Below are 17,995 nucleotides of genomic sequence, written 5' to 3' on the forward strand. Positions count from 1 at the left end.
TATTGGGGGCATTCTGTGCTTTCGGAAATACTTTTTCATTAAAAGCACATATTTGACCATTGCAGTGTTTGCAGAGCCACTAAACCCATAGCAAGCCCTGGAGGGACCCGCTTAAACCAGCTCAAACCAGCATCCATGCTTCAAAATCTACCTAACCAGCATATGCTGGGGGTTTTTTCAACAGGGAGATCTATTATACATCAAAAGTAATTCACTAAAAGGGCATTTTCTGCCATAGTATGTGGTGCACATTTCCCCCCGAGCCCTGGCTGGTTTTAAACAATGGTTTTAAACAATTGTATCTCTAGAGCCCATTTGTGGGCAACTGGATAATTATAATGATTTTCCTATGTGATAATATGTCTAATCAAACAGTTGCAATATCCACAAGATCGGGATCACCATCTTACTCTTGTGTATGTTGTCATATTGTTTGTACTTGTTTTTTGTTTTGTTTAATGCTCCACTGCCATAGTTTATTTGCAAGTGTGTCTCTACTAAACACTGTAAAGCCATCATTGGACAAATGGTTGGGTGGGAGAGTTAACTATCATCTGAAGCATGGTGGGGGTTCGCTCTTTGTGCCAGATGATAAAATCCTTTCAGGTGTAAAGGTTCTTTTCTGTGGGGTTGTTTAGGGCTGTTTTCTCCTTAAATCTCTTTTCACAGAGTCAGGCCACACCAGAGTCAACTATTTTTTTACATTTTGCTGTTGAAAAACGTTGACGATTGATGAATCTATGACCATTATTAAATGGAAACAATGGAAACACAATAGGCATGATGTTATCTGTGTAAACGCTCTGATGATTGTTTTATATGAATTAATTTGTGTGGAAAAACGTCCGTTTTATGTACATTATGAAATATATTTCTGTGAAATGCTAAATCTACATTTGACAAGAACACGTTTAATAACGCTGTTGTTGTAAGGTCTGAAGAATATCGCCCTTGTTCACAAAAGAGATTAAAAGGCGCTGTGTCTTTAAGAGGAAGAACGCTAGGCACCAACTGTTACGTGTAAATATATTCAGAATCCGAACGAGCGCGGCGTGCCAGCAGCCAATCACTAAGCTTGTCTAACCGCGGGAGATCCAAATTTCGCGGGACGTAATTTGGCGCTAAAATAGCAACTCCTCTGTTGAGCTGATGTCAAAGCAAAGCTTCTCGGCCGGAGAGGGAGTACAGACGCACAGGAACGTTTCTCACAATCGCCAGAGATCGCAAGAACTACAAGAGAAACATTTCCAAGCTTTGTTTACTTTTGAAAGGTACATTTATAAAACTGAATGACCGAGGGACATTTAATACATGTTTAATTTATTTGCAGTATATTAAGACGTAAGCTCTCTCGTGCCACAACAATAAAGAACCCTAGGAGAGATTTTTATGAATTTCCGATGTTTACATTTTTGTAGTTTTCACGCATAATTTATCTACCATTTTAACAATATTTTATTATACTAAAGTGCACATTGTCTATATCATTTGCAGTCTTTTAAGATATACATATTCATTTTGACGGTTGATTCGTTCTGCAGTAAATTATAGACGCGATTTGCGTAATAAAAGAGTTTCTTTTGCGTCACTTTCGCGGGTTTTCGTGCATTTCGTACGCAAAATGATGCGGATACCCAGAGGGATTTCTCCTGCTTCTGGAAGAGACGCAGTATCTGGACTCTCGTGCCCACAGAAGAAAATGTTCTCCGCGGTGAGGACGGATTTTTTCAATACGGGACTCTCAAGCCCACCGATGAATTCGGTACCGGCTGGATACTTCACTCAGATCGGGAACACGACAGCTGCGGAGCAGAGACCCAACTGTTTGTACGCGACCCCCCACGGGCCGGAGCCTAAGCCGACGCGGACTTCTTCCGGGCGGCTGCCGGTAAGCCTCTTTCCTTCTACCGCTACTACACTATGCATGCACATGCTTGCTGTTTTATGTCTTAGTACGTAATATATGGCATTTATTAAAACACTGCTACAGTCACACTGTAGGATCCACGTTCTACAGCTTGAAAGCTTCACGTTTCTGGCGTTGTCAGAGGGTTTTATCTGTGCTATCATCTCTGATGTCCTGAAAATCTGTCAGTTCCTCATGAATGAATAAAACAGGCCGGTAATTGGAGAGCATGACAACAACACTGCATGTATATTTCAGTCATGACATTAGGACAGACAGGACCTTTAGGTAAAAGAGTGTGGCAAGCCATTTGTTTCTTAAACTAGTCATCTGTCTAGGCTCAAGTATTCAAACATTCAAAATAATACTCACTGTTTTGCTAATGTCAAGAATATAGACCATATTCAGGGTAGTGCAATTAAATTTTGGAATGGAATGAAAAGGAGACTATGAGGGATAGAATTACAGTGTGTTCAAAGGCTTGTACTGTTGTGTAATAACATGCCACTTGTTCTGATGAAACATCTTTCCACAACAAACTTAAGATAACTCCAATAAATTGTTTAAAGTTGTGAGTTTTGAAAATGACATGATGTTGATTATACAGCTATTGTGTAGACTATAAGTCTAACACTCACAGCCTCATTTTCAAATACGGTAAATTCAATGTGGCGTCAACCATAAGGTCTATGCTATGGTTACTGTTAAAGGGTTACTCCACCCCAAAATGAAAATTTTGTCATTAATCACTTACCCTCATGTCGTTCCAAACCCATAAAAGCTTCATTTGTCTTCGGAACACAATTTAAGATATTTTGGAGGCTTGTGACTGTCCCATTGACTGCCAAAAAATTAACACTGTCAAGGCCCAGAAAAGTATGAAAGACATAGTCAAAATAGTCCATCATCTGCTATCAGTGGTTCAACCGTAATTTTACGAAGCTACGAGTGGATACTGCGTCCAATGGGATACTCTCCAAATATACCAAATTTCTGCCACAATACCACGGTGCAGTGAGTGTTACTACAGTAAATCCATGGTAAATTATGGCCATGTGTAGACTGAAAAGCCTTCGGACTGTCTCGTTGCACAGAGCGTTTCTCGTGTTTGGCTTTAAACTAGTTTAAATCACAGAGTCATTTGTGTTCATCGCTGAATTCAAGCTCTTCACACTGGATCTCCCTGCGCTGCTTAATGCTCGCATGACTGAGTAAACACATCTTCTCTACTGAGCTCATGCCATGTGGCAGTTTGAACTTTGAGCCAACTCCAAGCGGATAAATGGTTTGTGTGGCGCTATTCAAATGAGTCGCGATGTTTCATTCCGCTTTTGGTGCATAAACATTATATTGAACATTTATCGAACTCTTCATATCATTTTATTGAAGAATATCATATCGCGATAATTATCGTTATCGCCCAGCCCTAACTAGTACCTAATTAATGGTAAAACTGAATAGTGGTTTGTTACCAGTGGAAACCTTGACTTTACTGGGAAAAGGACTAGCAGAAAACTACTGGGACTAGTATCTAATGAATAATTACTAGTGAAAAAAAATTGGTGTTTCCTATTACATTGCTTACTAATTGATAAAAATAAGTACTGATGACATCCAAATAAATAGTTGTACCTAGTTAGCTTTGAATGTTGATATGGCTTGCCATAAGAGTTATTTCAGGGGGGAGGTGGTAGAAGCTGATAGATGGGGGAAGGGTGCTTTACAGCTTCTGAACTGGACATTATATTATACGGGCCGGACCTAGTAGTAAAGTGGGGGAAGGGTCTTCAAAGGTAAGTTCATCAAAATACAGGACCTTTTTTATATTTAGCAATCTATAAACCATGCTATGAATGAATTGCCTCCCTTAAAGCAACATGATTAAATGACCCAGGTTCATTAGACTGATCCCCAAACTGGTTATTCTTGTGTTTGTATGTTTAAACTCCTGGATTCTACAGCTTTTAGTTTATGTAGCTGCAGTTGTAATTATCACTCCCCTTTTTTCCTGTGCCATTGTACACCTGTCTCACCATTCGTCCTTGCACAAGCTCAATCTGTTGAAAAGGTCAGAAGGTCAAAGTATCTGCTCCAGGAACTGCCCCTGTCAAACATCTCTGTGTGTTGTTTGCTGCTTCCAGCTGATAAACAAAAGGAATGATTACAGACTTACGCTGCAGAATATGGGGCAGGGCTGATAACAGACTGGGCGTCTGCATGGGGGTTTGATGCACATGCCTCCAACTCTACACTCTTGCTATATAGCACTAAAAGTGGTTCTTGGCTTGTAATCAGGGGTGGACTTAACCAATATGCTAGGTAAGCGGCCGCTTAGGGCCCCGGGGAATCAGGGGGACCCATCTGATATTCACGAAACATACTTGGCAAATGCACCAGTATGCATTTGTGTTATGGAGAGCGTCAAATTTCACTCACCACTCAAAACAAGTTTTTGTCAGGTGTGGAGTTCTGCAAGCTTGTGAATCCTCTCATTATAACAACGTGTAGATAAGATGTAAATAAGAGATTCATTGTGCAGAAAAAAAAAATCATTGTTTGAGAGCTTGTTAACTTCTGTGCGTGCTTTTCCTAGGTGCGGCAGCACGAACTATGAATGCAAATGAACTATAAACTAAAAACGCATATAAATGCACGAATGCAATGACTGGAGATTTTCGCTTAATAGATTACATTTTCTATTTGTTTCTCGGCAAACCCCATCATATGCCTTAAGAGCACTTGGAATACGGAACAAGTTGTATGGGATAATTTTTATGATATTTTAATCCTTTTTGTAAAAAGATTGAAGAAGTTTACAATTCATTAAATGGACAAGTGCAAGCATTTTTTTTTTATATATAATGTCATCTTTTGTGATCCGGAAAAAAATAAGATGGCTTAATATGGCTTGAGAATAGCATCAGGTTGACTAATTATTTAGGCTACTTAAGTTGTGAAGGGGTAATAGTTAGAATAAATAATAGTTATAGCTATAATGAGAGAGAGCTAGCGAGCAAAATAAGGTTTAGGCATAAAAGATCATGTAGTTATTGTGTTGGGCCCCCGTACCTGAAATCTGCTCAAGGCCCCCAAATCACCAAGTTCACCCCTGCTTGTAATCATAGGGGAACCACTTTTGGTGCTATATAGCACCATATCTTTAAAGGTGCTATACAGCACCTTTATCAAATGGTGTTATGTAGAACCATAAGAGGTGCCATATTGCATTCTTCAACAAAAATGGTGCTAAACAGCACCAACAGTGGTTCTTTGGTTCGTAAAGTGCTTAAGTGCTTATGGGGGGAGAGTCGGACTCGTAATCGAAAGGTTGCGGGTTCGAGTCCCCGGCCGGCAGGGATTGTAGGTGGGGGGAGTGAATGTACAGCGCTCTCTCCACCCTCAATACCACGACTGAGGTGCCCTTGAGCAAGGCACCGAACCCCCAACTGCTCCCCGGGCGCCGCAGCATGGCTGCCCACTGCTCCGGGTGTGTGTTCACGGTGTGTGTGTGTGTGTGTGCATTTGTTCACTACTCACTGCTGTGTGTGTGCACTTGGATGGGTTAAACGCAGAGCACCAATTTCGAGTATGGGTCACCATACTTGACAATACGTCACGACTTTACTTTTGGTGCTATACAGTGCCAAAAGTGGTCCCCCTATGATTACAAGCCAAAGAACCACTTTTAGTGCTATAACGCACCATTTTTTTAGAGTGTAACATAGATTACAACAAAAGCCTATCTCAGAATGCTTTTCTGGATTTGATACTTCAATTGGTCAACTCAAATGGTTAACAGATCATATAGCATATTGCTATCTGCTATCCTTGTCATATTGCTTTCCCTGATTCCAAAATCCTTATTTTTTATCATATGACGTTTAGTCTGTAGTTTAAAAATGTTTCAAACCGCTTCTTTAATGTCTTTTCTGGAAACAAATAGTTTGTCTAGTGTGGCATTGTGAAAAACTTCCAGTTTCCCTTGTTCAGTGTGACACCAAATGTGGTAGTCATATCTCCTGCTGTGAAAAGTTTCACTCTTGTTCTCTGCCCCTTTTTCAGTTTGACATGAATGACACACCTAAAGTTCACGTTTTGCATCATAGACCTTTGAACCATTACTCCTAAAAACTAAACTTGTGAATTACATTTAATTAATTCTGCTGAAACTCGGTTCATGTTTCTTCAAATGTCAGTCAATATGATATTATAATTTACCACATTTCCTTTCCAAATGCACATTTCTGTTCTCATGGTGAATGATTTATCAATGTTGCATGTTATTTCAAACTTTTCAAAGGTTTATCTTCATAACCATTCATGTAAATGACTTTCCTTTTATGGTGACGTCATTTAACTTATCCACCTTATTTTTCAGTGCAGAAGTACAATGGTTTACATGTGAAACACTTCCGTTTCATTGGTCATTATAGGCCTATATGAAAAAAAACTAGAAGCCTGAATTAAATGGTAAAATTGTTTGCTACAAACCAGTGTGTTTGTGGTTACGATGATAAAATTATTTGATTAACAAATACTAGTGTCAAGCAGCATAATTTTTGTACAACGAAAATGTCTGGAAGCTGCTGGACTAGTGTTGTTTTTGGCGGCCTGTTTTAATTTTAGTTTTAGTCTAGTCTTTGTGTGAAGCTGTCATTTTAGTTTTATTAGTTTGTCACGTTCATACTCTTTTTAGTCTAGTCAAGTTTCAGTCAACTAAAAGTCTGAGCATTTTAGTCTTATTTTAGTCAGAATTATCCATGACTATTTTCGTCTAGTTTTAGTCAATGAAAATTGCATTTTAGTCTCTTTTTAGTAATACAATTCTATTTAACCCAGTCAATATAGTATACGTACCTAGTAGCAGTGGCATACCGTGGGGTTTTAGTCAGGGCCTTCAGTAAGCAACTGTAAACTACATGTACACATCTTACACATCTCTGTTACAGATGTGTAAGATGCTATATAACGCAGCGTTACATATAACGCTGCTATATGCATATAATGCACATATTATGCCGCACACAAGCTCTCAACAAACAATGACGGCTGATCAACTATTTTAATAGTAGGCTAGATTGGGGTGGGTTAAGTGCAGAGTAAATTTCCCTACATGGTCAGTAAAAGTAATCCGCCAATACACAGGTCACTATGCACATTCATGTTACTCTAAAATGACGACGCGCCCAAAGCAGCAAAACTGTACAAATTCTGGACATCCACACACCGCACCACAGTATTATCAGCGCACCATGTACACCTCCATAACAATATGCATGATACAATACTCATTAAATAATAAAGCACTCACCTGTCACTTGTAAATAAAGTCCATGGGTCTATCATTCCATGCCCCTTTACTCGGATTTAAAAGTAAACACAGCCAACAAAATAACTTGTGCTCGGTGCTAGCTGTTAGCCACTCATAGTTGCAATCTTTGAAATGGAGCATAAAACCTTTGCTGGCCTTTGTTAGTGAATTCACTTTGGGTGTAGGTCTTCCTTTCTCAGTTATTCTCTTTTGTCTGCAAAAGAGCGCCTGAATTTTAGTAGATCGGCAACAAGATCTGGTGTAGGCGCCGATGACTGCAGCTGTCATTTTCTTTTCGTTTACTTTCATGTTCGTACCTTGGAAATCCCTCATTAAAGGGGCGGTCTAACGCTGGGGGTAGCACTGGGCACGTAGCTGGACCCAGAGGGCGGGCTGTCATTGAAAGTCAAAATTTGATTGGCTGATGATTCTGTCACTAATGCTTGTAACAAATCAGATGTGACGTCTTTCAACAAAAGGGTAGCACTATCTGTAGTGCTGGCCTCTCACTTTTTTTATGTAGGATATTCCAGTTCAACCTCAACTACACTAATCATAGGCAATTTAGTGGACATTACACAAATGAAAATGATACCTAAATAATCAAAAACATTTTTCACACAATTTTCTTTTTTATAGGGCCAGCAGAGAAGGCCCTGCTCCCCCTGACGGCCCACCACTGTGCTAGTAGTATAGACGAAACCAAAATTTTCTTTTAGCCAAACCCATTTCAAACAAGGTTATCTTATTATATTATTGTTACCTTATAGACTTAAGAATACATCCATTCCAGACAAGGAAGATGCTCTGAATTGAATTTACAACATTTATTTTACCAACCAAACATGTTAACATGTCTTCTAAATAATGCCGTGAGTGGGGCTTGAGGAAGTGACGTCGCATGCGTCTGCGCAGTGCAACCTGATGCAGCCCCAGAAGTGAGACACAGGAAACAGAAATACTGCAAAATAATAATAATAACGCGACTAAAGGAGGCGAAATAACGTTATAACATTTAGTTTCGTCTCGTTTTGGTCAACGAAAATGATGAGACATTTTAGCATAGGTTTTATTTTGTAAACCACATTTAGTCTCGTTTTTATTCGTCAACAATATTGCATTATATCTTTAATTATAGTCATCGTCACATGACTAGCATTTACGTTGCGTCTCGTTTTCGTCACGTGATAAAGGTTTGTTTACTACGATATTTAGTCGTAATTTTTGTTGACGAAAGCAACACGAAAATTACCCCCAGCGTTAGACTGCCCCTTTAATCAGGGATTTCCAAGGTACGAACATGAAAGTAAACGAAAAGAAAATTGGGGCCACCAGTAACCAGGTGTTGAATCAACAAGGTGGGTGATGGGCCTCAAGCTGTTTAGAAAAAAGACCAAGGATTACCTGTTAGATTTACTCAAAATGAAATACATCTTATTTTTAACCACTACAGAGACATCAGAGCCTGTGGCAAATGTCAGAAGGACTAGCCAAGGTGAGGTTGCTCTCGTCGGGATGCACGAGTACGGAGCGCCCGATGATTGTGTGTTTCTCACGTCTCCGAAATCGGCGAAGCACATTTTCAAATAGGCGCTGTCTTTATAAATAAACTGCAGATTTGATTTTTAAACCACTAAATTCTCACCTGAAATACTTTTAAAACTACATTTCCTGACACAATAACAGTAATATAAAAAAATTAAAAATTCAAATATGGTGGTTGAAATACAATGCTGTGTGAACTCAACCAATCAGCATGCTCAGCGCCCAAGTCCCGCCCCTGAAAGTTCTGGACCTTTGAAAAAGTGAGCAGGGACCTTGTGAGCAGGGACTTTATGAGGGGCAAATTTTTACCCAGAACTTTATTTAGATCCTGGTGGAAACATACCGAGTACCGGCCCAAAGTCCCTAGTTCCTCGGGAAAGTTCCTGCGGTGGAAACGGGACTTATGTTGTAGAACACATGATTTGGCTTTGTTTCTAGAGACCCTGGTGATACACTCCCTCCCTCCCCCCATCCCAGAGTCCCTCAGGTCATTTTACCTCATTTCATTCTCTTAATTTACCTATTTCCCCCTGTGGGGCCACCAGTAACCAGGTGTTGAATCAACAAGGTGGGTGGTGGGCCTCAAGCTGTTTAACTCTGATCGCTCTGCATGGACCCATCTGGCCAAGTTTTGCATTTCAAAGTATCATCCTCTTACGCCCTTTTCATGTGGACTTCCCCCTTTCTCCTTTACCTGTGGCTTCTTTTCATTTTGACACCTCGGAATATGTCACTGACACAGAATGGCCTTTCTCGCTCTTACACGTTGTGAGTAGGATGTATGTGTTTTTTCACATTTGGGAGTGGCAGTTTGCAGGTCATTCTCTCACATGTGTCTGTAGGCGTATAGAAACCTGTTCTTTCCAGGCAGATTGTGATTAATAAAACACCTCAGATGACGATTACTTGGAAATTTACACAATAACATGTATTAAGACCCTCATTCCCCACCTCCAACCAGTGAAAAACTCACAGTTAGGCCATTTAGTGCGGGAGAAAACAGGGGAGTTGTGATTTCATGCACAATACACTTCAAAGAATGAGCCTGTAAATATCTAAAAAGAAATTAAGTGTATATTGGAAATGCCATACCATTTGGAAAGTGTCTTATTTAATAAAAAAAAGCTTTGTAGTTTGTCATCAGTTGAATTGAATTGAGACATTTATAGTACACACTGTATGAAAACCATATGAAACCAATGAATGAAAACATTTCTGTTCAGCTTTCACAAGCAGTGTTTTCCATAGAAATGAACTTTTTTGGATGGGTGTGTTTTGTGTGAAGACCCAACATTTTACTTGCTTCAAAGCTTTGTTTTCATTTGCCCCAATTTATTCTGCCGTTCAAATGTTGGGAAGTAATTAATACTTTTATTCAAAATATGTTTCTTGACACATACACATGCGTACCTTTTGCCTAAACATGGATGTTTTACTAACTTGTACAGCCACTGCTGTGTGATGTTAGCTTACTCCGTGGATTTGCATCTTTTTAGGAAACTCCTGGGCCTGGAGCGGTTCCACCAGTTTCTGATATAAATGTTTATTAGCAAACTGGTGTAGATATTAGTAGTTAAAATTTGGATTTCAGTCGGTGAAGTTGCTCCCAGATCAGTGCTTTAGAAGTGAATGATTCATCTTCCACCCCATACGCTCTGAGCCAGCATTTTTCAGTTCTCATTTCCCACTGACACAGGAAATGGGCAGAACCAACCACAAATTCTCGCACCCAGGTGGGTGTGTGTGTTCATCTTGATGATCTGCTGTGCTAAAGCATGGTAACAGCTGATGCTAACACAGATTTGATGACAATTCAAATAGGGAGTCCACAAGCCTCTACTTTAAACATCTAGTTTACAACTCTTTGTTGAAACATATTGGTTTTTTAAACCTTGTTGCCAAGGAACCTAAATTGTTTTTCTGTGAGGGGTAACCTTTTGTAAAATATTATATAAATGTAGCTACATATTTTCATATATAACGATTGTTATACTATACATAAAAAAAAAAAGAATTGTGAATCTAATAAACCTTTATATTGTTGTTGCAAACATGCAGAAATGATCAAATATTGTGGACACTTTTTTTTTTTTTTTTTTTTTTTTTTTTTTTTTTTATAATTGGTGTAAAAAGCACAATTAAATGGTCATTGCTACATTCAGTAAATGTTGCCATTTTTTCTGAATTTTTTGGCAGACCCCATATACTTTTTCATCAAGCTGTTTGCTTCTCTAATAAAGGTCTTGTGTAATATGAAACAAATGGGTTATTGGGGAGGCAAGGTGGAAAGAATCAATTGAAAAGGTGGAAAAAGAACGGAAGGAGAAACTGAAAAAAACGGAAAGATTATGCTCCTCCTCTCCCCCAACCACCTGCTCAGTAACTCCAGATGTCAGTGACAGGTGTAGATGTCGTTCAGGTCAGGACAATGCAGGCATTTTTGCAGACGCTTGCACAGGATAAGCGAACTGTTCTCAGCACATGCTCAGTGTCTGTTACAAAAATATCCTGTCTTGAGTGAACTGCACTCCTGAATGCCACTGGAAATCAAACAGGCAATGTGTGGGTGCAGATTTCCATGTCAGTTGGCTTTTTTAACAAGTTTTTTGTGGAGTTGGGTTGTTGAAACCAGCTCATCTGTCTGGTGTGGAATGCTAAAGATTTCAGAAATGTGTAAACGTTCAGGTCATGCCCTCCTTAAGGGTTTGAATTAATACAGATAGTCATATCAAGCTCAAAGATACTTTAAACCCCATAGCACTAACCAGAAGTGTTTCAGTGTTTGTTAGACTTCTTTTGAATGTTATTTGAGATCCATTTTGTGGTAATTTAATCATAAATGGGCAGTGCTAAATATAGCTATATATGGTCCAAAATGCCCTGCGACCTAATCAATCAAGTGCATCCAGAGGTGTTCAAGACAGGGGGCTGCCTACTCGCCTGTCAATTAAATTTTCCTCCTCCAATCATTTAGGTTGTTTAAACCTCACACCTATCTTATAATCAACTAGTATTAGTAGTTGTTGAAGTGACCCTCTCAAGGAAAAAAGGGCCAGAACTTGTTTTTCTTTTTAGGACTGAGACAGATTTAAAGTGACAGTGTATATGGGCACGTGAGAAAATACACTTTCCCTCATGTTCAGAATACACTTTCCCTCAAGTGTGTCTCACTGTCTGAGCTTTCCAACACACTCTTTCATATCGGAGCAAATCTGAAAAACCATGCAACATTCATAGAAACAAAAGATACAATGCTAAATTGGAGCTATATAAATAGTCCAATAGTTTACAGGCAATTGAAGGATAACATAATTAACATTCTCGTGTTGGCTTTCTGTCCCAGGCCAAAAGAAGACTAGATCTAGAAGAGCCAATTTATCTGCCAGAATTCCGCACACCAAAAGGGAAAGGAAACTCTGCATGTGCAAGGGCACCAAGCCCCAAAAGTGAGTACAACCGAATAATCTAACACAATCTCTGTTAGAGAAAAGTGAGCCTTTTGTTTGTTGTTTCCACATGTTGAGTGAGGGGTGGAAGTTCATGCCTGTTTTAGGGCATCTCATAATTGTATAAAAAGCAAACACACCTGTTCAAGCCTCTCTTGCTCTTCTGGTAGAACTGCAGTTGGTAATACTCAAACTATTATTAAAAGAATGCCTCTTTTGTATCTCTTTCTTTGTATCTCTCTAGCTCCCAAGTCTCCAGGGGAGCGCACCCGTTATGACACTTCCCTTGGCCTGCTGACTAAGAAATTTGTGAGCTTGCTGAGTGAATCGCCTGACGGGGTTCTAGATCTGAACTGGGCCACAGAAGTTCTGGAGGTTCAGAAGAGACGAATATACGACATCACAAATGTTTTAGAGGGTGTGCAACTCATCCGCAAGAAATCCAAAAACAACATCCAGTGGCTGTGAGTGTGTTAGATTGGATGTTCTGTAAACCAAAGTGCTAAATGCTCAATTTTGAGTCTACTCTGAAACGCATGACCTGAAGATACTGTTGTAGTTCATTGTAAATAAAATTTTGTGTTCCTGCGAGTATTAACTAGTGGTTTCTACTCATCAATCCAAATGATTTTTATTTTTTTTTACTGTTTTACTAAAAGAAAAATTTTCACTTTGAGGCCTCGTGATATCAAAACGTGGCATATTGTGGGCTTTGTAATTGGGGAAAAAAACTTAGCGGCTATAATTTAAATTTTTTTGAAATCGACTTACTTTTATTCAGCAATGATGCGTAAAACTGAACTAAATTATGCAATTGAACCAAATTGGTCAAAGTTGACAGACGTTATACAAGACTTCTTTTTCACATTAATGACGTTCTTTAACTCCTGAATCCTAGGGGGGGAAATTATCACCATCTCTGCAAAAATATTAAAATGGCACAATTGTTTTCAATATTTATAAATGTTTGTTGAGCACCAAATCAGCATATTAGAAGGATTTCCACACATACATACTCTGTTTTAAATGGTATGTTTTCTGCATCTTGTGTGCTTTAGGGTCAGTGGTGTGTTTGAGGGCTCATCCTGCAATTCAGAGAAAACCAATGCTCTCAAGAAAGAGCTTTTTGAGCTGGACAGGCAGGAAAAAGCTCTGGACGACCTCATTCAGTCCAGCTCAACATGGCTACGTGAACTGACAGAGCACACGGACAACCAAAGATATCCTTTTATTGTGTGAATGTTTGTGCTCTGAAGAACGGAGGAGTGGTTTGTCTCCTATACTTTTGTGAGCTTGCTCAGACATGCTGTTTTAAAACACTCACATGGCATCGATATCCGTTTAGCAATTACCTTAATTCTGAGTCTTTCATTTTAAATGCAATAAAGTTACATATATGTGAACTGTCAGTAATTTGAACTTTGTTTTATTCTATTCTAAAAAGCATAATTTTGAACAAAAGGCTGAGAAAATAGTGTTCTGGATCAGACTCCTACCGTACACTAGTAAAAACACTAAAAATGTTGGGGAAAGAATTAAATACTGTATTAGATGCCAAAGGTGTTTGTCCTTAACTGAATGTCACATTAGGATATGTGACCTATCAGGACATTCGTACCATAAGCAGCTTGAAAGATCAGACTGTGATTGCTGTGAAAGCACCATCTGAAACCAAACTGGAAGTTCCAGAAGCATCTGAGGTCAGTGTTTGTCTTAGTCCAAACCTAACGTTGTTGAAAAGACCCGCATGAATAATCCAAAGGCGCTTTTCCACTGTAGTTTAGTACCGCTTTAGAGTGGGCGGGATTATACACATGTCTTTATAGTTGTGCCTCCTCTACTGCCAGTGGTAGCCATGTACGGCCAAGAGCTGAGCGACCTCCTAAAAAACTTTTTGCGCGTCTCCCCATCAAGCTCTCACAAGATCCAGTCCTGAAGAACGTCTGTACTTCCTCAACAGACCATGAAAAAAAAGGTTGCGTTCGATTCTTCGCTGGCTGTGCTGATTTAAATCTAGTGGGTCTGGTGTCTCGTGTCACAAGTTTAATGATGCAAGTAGTGACGATTCTCTCCAGCCAATCAGTAATCAGCAGGGTTTACACATCACATTTTGGTAACGGTATGGCTCGCTTGGAACCTCATCCAAGGTGGTACTGAAAAAAGTACTAGGTACTGTACACGGTGGAAAAGCGCCACAATCTGATCGACCAGCATTGCTTTTCTAGTGGAGCTAGTTGACCAAGGAAATCTTGCTGGTCAAGCTAGTTAAGAATCCTGGTGGGACATAAACATGCAATACAACTTATGCTCTTTTCAGCTTTTTATTTATCTAATATAAATTCTAACCCAAACTGAGAAGTTTAATGTTCAATTTAATCTAAGTCTTCCAATACGATTTAAAATGTTTGTTAATTTTGAACTGTTAAATTCATAACATGTGATTTAGTAAATATTTTTGTTTGTCTTGTCTTTCATCATTCTGTCATCCTGTATATATTTAAAGCCACTTTGAAATGTTGTCTTTTATATTAGTAATGTAAAATATTCATTTATGAATCAATTTATATTAGACAAAATATGGTTACCACTGTCTGCAGGTAAATTTCTTATCTTTCATTAGGGCTTACTGCAGATTTACTTGAAAAGCAAAAATGGCCCAATTGAGGTGTACTTGTGTCCTGAAGAATGTTTGGAGGATGCTAGTCCCGTCAAGAACGCCACACCCAGAAAAGATTACCCACAATCCCCCAGCGCCACCACACCCTCTGTCTTCCCACCTGCCAAACCCCAGCCAGTCGAAGGTCAGACAATTGCCACGAACTTACTACTACTTACCAATTTCAAAGCAAGCTGTTTTTTTGAAGTTGCTAACAAAAGTTTGCATTTTAAATGCTTCAGTTGAATAAGTGCTAGTGGAAACATTGTGTACAAGAGAATAGAGAGCTGTGTGTCCAACCAATTCATCTACAAAACTCTACAACAAAGCTTTTTCTTAGTTATGATTATCAAAGCCATCTATTTATTATCTAATGACAGACTAACAGTGTCTATTTCTTTGTACAGGTTTGCCTTTAAAGCCTCAGCCATCTATGACTGGCACCAGTGGCAGCACCTCCGTGCTCGATGTGGAGGGGATTCTGGATCTTCCTCCCAGCCTTCTCCAGATCACTGAAGACCAGCTGCCTGGGATGGCATTCACATCCGATGCCTCTGGGCCCTTTGTTAACTTTTCTCCTCAGCTCAGCCACGACGACTACCTCTGGGGTCTGGAGGACGGAGAAGGCGTATCTGACTTATTTGACACATACGATCTGGGAGACCTGCTTAAAACATGAGGCATCCAGTGTGACGGAAGTGTGATTAATGTTGTGAGAGTTCAATTGTAATTAGTTTAATGCAGACATAGATCCTGTGAATTTTTAAAATACTCCTTCACATAATGACAGATTGAAGTTTGTATAAAATGCACTACTGAATTGGCTTAATCGGTTCTGTTCCTGATAAAGATAGTAAATTTGGGATAGGACCATGTCTTAATATTTTAACTATTATAGTGATTAGAATTTGACAATATTTTGTCAACAAGCGCCCTCTAGAGGAGATCCATGTGTTAGGTTTAGTACACTATGAAGCCATACTTTTTTTGTCAGCCATATTACCAAAAGTAAGGTATTTTTGCTTCGTTTAGACATTTTTGACAAAACAAAAACTGAATTTTCATGCGATTATTTAAGTTATATGTTTGCCCATTGGCAATGTTTTTGGTCATTATTACTTGAATATCAGTGATAAAATCAGGCCTATGTATTTGCCTTTTCTAGATATGAGGTACAACTTACTGTTTACTTTTTATTCTTCAATGGGAACTCGGGTCATTTTAAAGCTTTTCTAGAGCTGTAATTATTGTAGTACTGCCAAACATTGCCAGTAGAGGGCTGTGTGACCATTTTAGCTGTCAGCAAACAAAGGTGCTTTTAAAGATATGTAGAGAAGTGAATTGTTATAGAGTAAAGATTTGAGAGCATGCATGGGAGGCATCTTTATACCTCAACTGAACCAGAAGATCTGAAAAGCTCTTTCAGTCTAGAAAAAGAAATAGGTGCTTATCTGATCATTCTACCTCCATCTTTTATTTTTAGACACCATGAGGTAATACCTTGATCTTGTAAAAGTGGCCTTTCCCATGGCACTGAGTAATGATCATGTAGTACTACATGGCTCAAAAAACCAAGTTTTACCTTCGACATGTCTGTTTATGAGAAAACTCAGGGAATATTAAGATTTGGCAGCTTTTCTTTTTTTTTTTTTTTACATTTCCAAATGATTAATTCAAAGTGATGGGGGGGGGGGTTCTAGTCTGTTTGATGTCTGTAAAATCAATTTTTCCTGAAATTACAGTAATGGAGTTCTCAGGGTTCACTACTCCGCTCAGTACACTTTTAATGGCATCTGGCAGAAACCTTTGATACTGTTTGAACACTGAACAGCTGGGAATACAAAGTGAACTCTGTTTCCAGGGTGTTTTTTTTCCCCCTCCTATTTGGAGTTGGGATTCTTGCCCCACCTGAATGGTAGGTTTATAGCTGTGGAGACAAAGCAGAATTTTACTGTTTTGATCCGGTGTGTGCAGAAATACTCTTACCGAAAACACCCGTCTTAAATGCAGAGCACATATGGGTTGGGATCCAGTATGGAAAAACTTGATTTTTAGAACTAGTTTCCCACACCCAGTTCTGCAGGGAAAATAATTATTTTGAAGCAAGCATTTCTCAGTTCGACTGAACAAAGACTTGTATTTAGCAGCATTTTGGAAACCTGATAAGGTTGACTTAGCATTTGTTAAGGGGTTGGGTGGGTTTAAGAGCAGTTGTTAATTAGATTTAATAATTAACTTGAACTTGCCTTTTGAAATATGTACAAATGTTTTACCAGGGGTTTGCTTCATGCAACTGTCCCACATGTGGACCACTGTCCTGTCCTAACAAACTTGAAAAATGTGCATCTGTATATGCATGAGTGTGCTGAAGTGTGTACTAATGTTTGGCAGTTTTGTGCATTTGATTGTAGTTTATAGTGGGGTTTTTTTGTTTGGGATATTTTTAAATAAGCATTGTTTTTTTAATTTGTTTTTTTATTGTATAGAATAATAATTTTGTATTTATAGGTTTTGTATTTGAAGGAAATTGGTAATTGTCTCAGGATGTCATTTTTATAGACCGTCTGTTTAACAGGCAGCACTTAATATGTGATATTGTGGTGTTTAAATTAATAAAGCTGTAAATCTCAAAGTCGTATTTTTGTGTACAAAGCATTTTTTGTTAAAAGTTACAGTTTGTGCTTCTATTGTGTAAACAGACTCCCACATGGATGTATGCAGGTGCAGTAACAATATTTTAGTTTAACTGTATTTCCCTGCTTTGTGTGAGCTGCAGGGTTTACCTGTGCAATGAGGAAATACCATAAAGATGAGTCAGTGAAAATGACACAAAACAGACGGGTAAATCTGACTGAAACTGCTGCAGTCATTCTTCATTCCAAGTTGTCTGAAAATGTTGCTTACATAGTTGCTGTCAACCAGTGTTGTCAAGAAATGTGGTTATTTTTTAAATCCTTGGTCTGAGTATAGTGAATAAAAAAATGTAGATAAGCACTACTGTTAAAGAGTTTAGATGCAGTAAATTAAATTAAAGAAATGAATACCTTAAGTCAGCAAAAAGGCCTTAAATTCATCAAGTGACCGTAAAGCACATTTTTAAAAAAAGATTTATATTTTAAATAAATGCTTTT

General features: G+C 38.7%; 1 protein-coding gene across 1 annotated transcript; it reads left to right on the plus strand.

The window, feature by feature from the left end:
- The first annotated feature begins 1,154 nt into the window (after positions 1–1,154).
- Positions 1,155–17,501, plus strand: LOC306849992 (transcription factor E2F2-like). Its single transcript, XM_079385397.1, has 7 exons — positions 1,155–1,888; positions 12,106–12,208; positions 12,453–12,672; positions 13,267–13,433; positions 13,799–13,908; positions 14,829–15,009; positions 15,272–17,501. Exons 1-7 carry the CDS (start codon positions 1,622–1,624, stop codon positions 15,541–15,543), a joined length of 1,320 nt encoding a protein of 439 aa, XP_079241523.1. The 5' UTR covers positions 1,155–1,621; the 3' UTR covers positions 15,544–17,501.
- Positions 17,502–17,995: the final 494 nt, after the last annotated feature.

This window comes from Barbus barbus (assembly GCF_936440315.1).
Source record: "Barbus barbus genome assembly, chromosome: 30".
NCBI lineage: Eukaryota > Metazoa > Chordata > Actinopteri > Cypriniformes > Cyprinidae > Barbus > Barbus barbus.

What these genes read in the sequence shown, in the direction of transcription:
- LOC306849992 (XM_079385397.1), top strand. Translation starts at nt 1,622, where the DNA reads ATGATGCGGATACCCAGAGGGATTTCTCCTGCTTCTGGAAGAGACGCA. An exon ending in CTTCTTCCGGGCGGCTGCCG is followed by an intron (nt 1,889 to 12,105) that starts GTAAGCCTCTTT and finishes TTTCTGTCCCAG; the next exon opens with GCCAAAAGAAGACTAGATCT. An exon ending in AAAAACAACATCCAGTGGCT is followed by an intron (nt 12,673 to 13,266) that starts GTGAGTGTGTTA and finishes TGTGTGCTTTAG; the next exon opens with GGTCAGTGGTGTGTTTGAGG.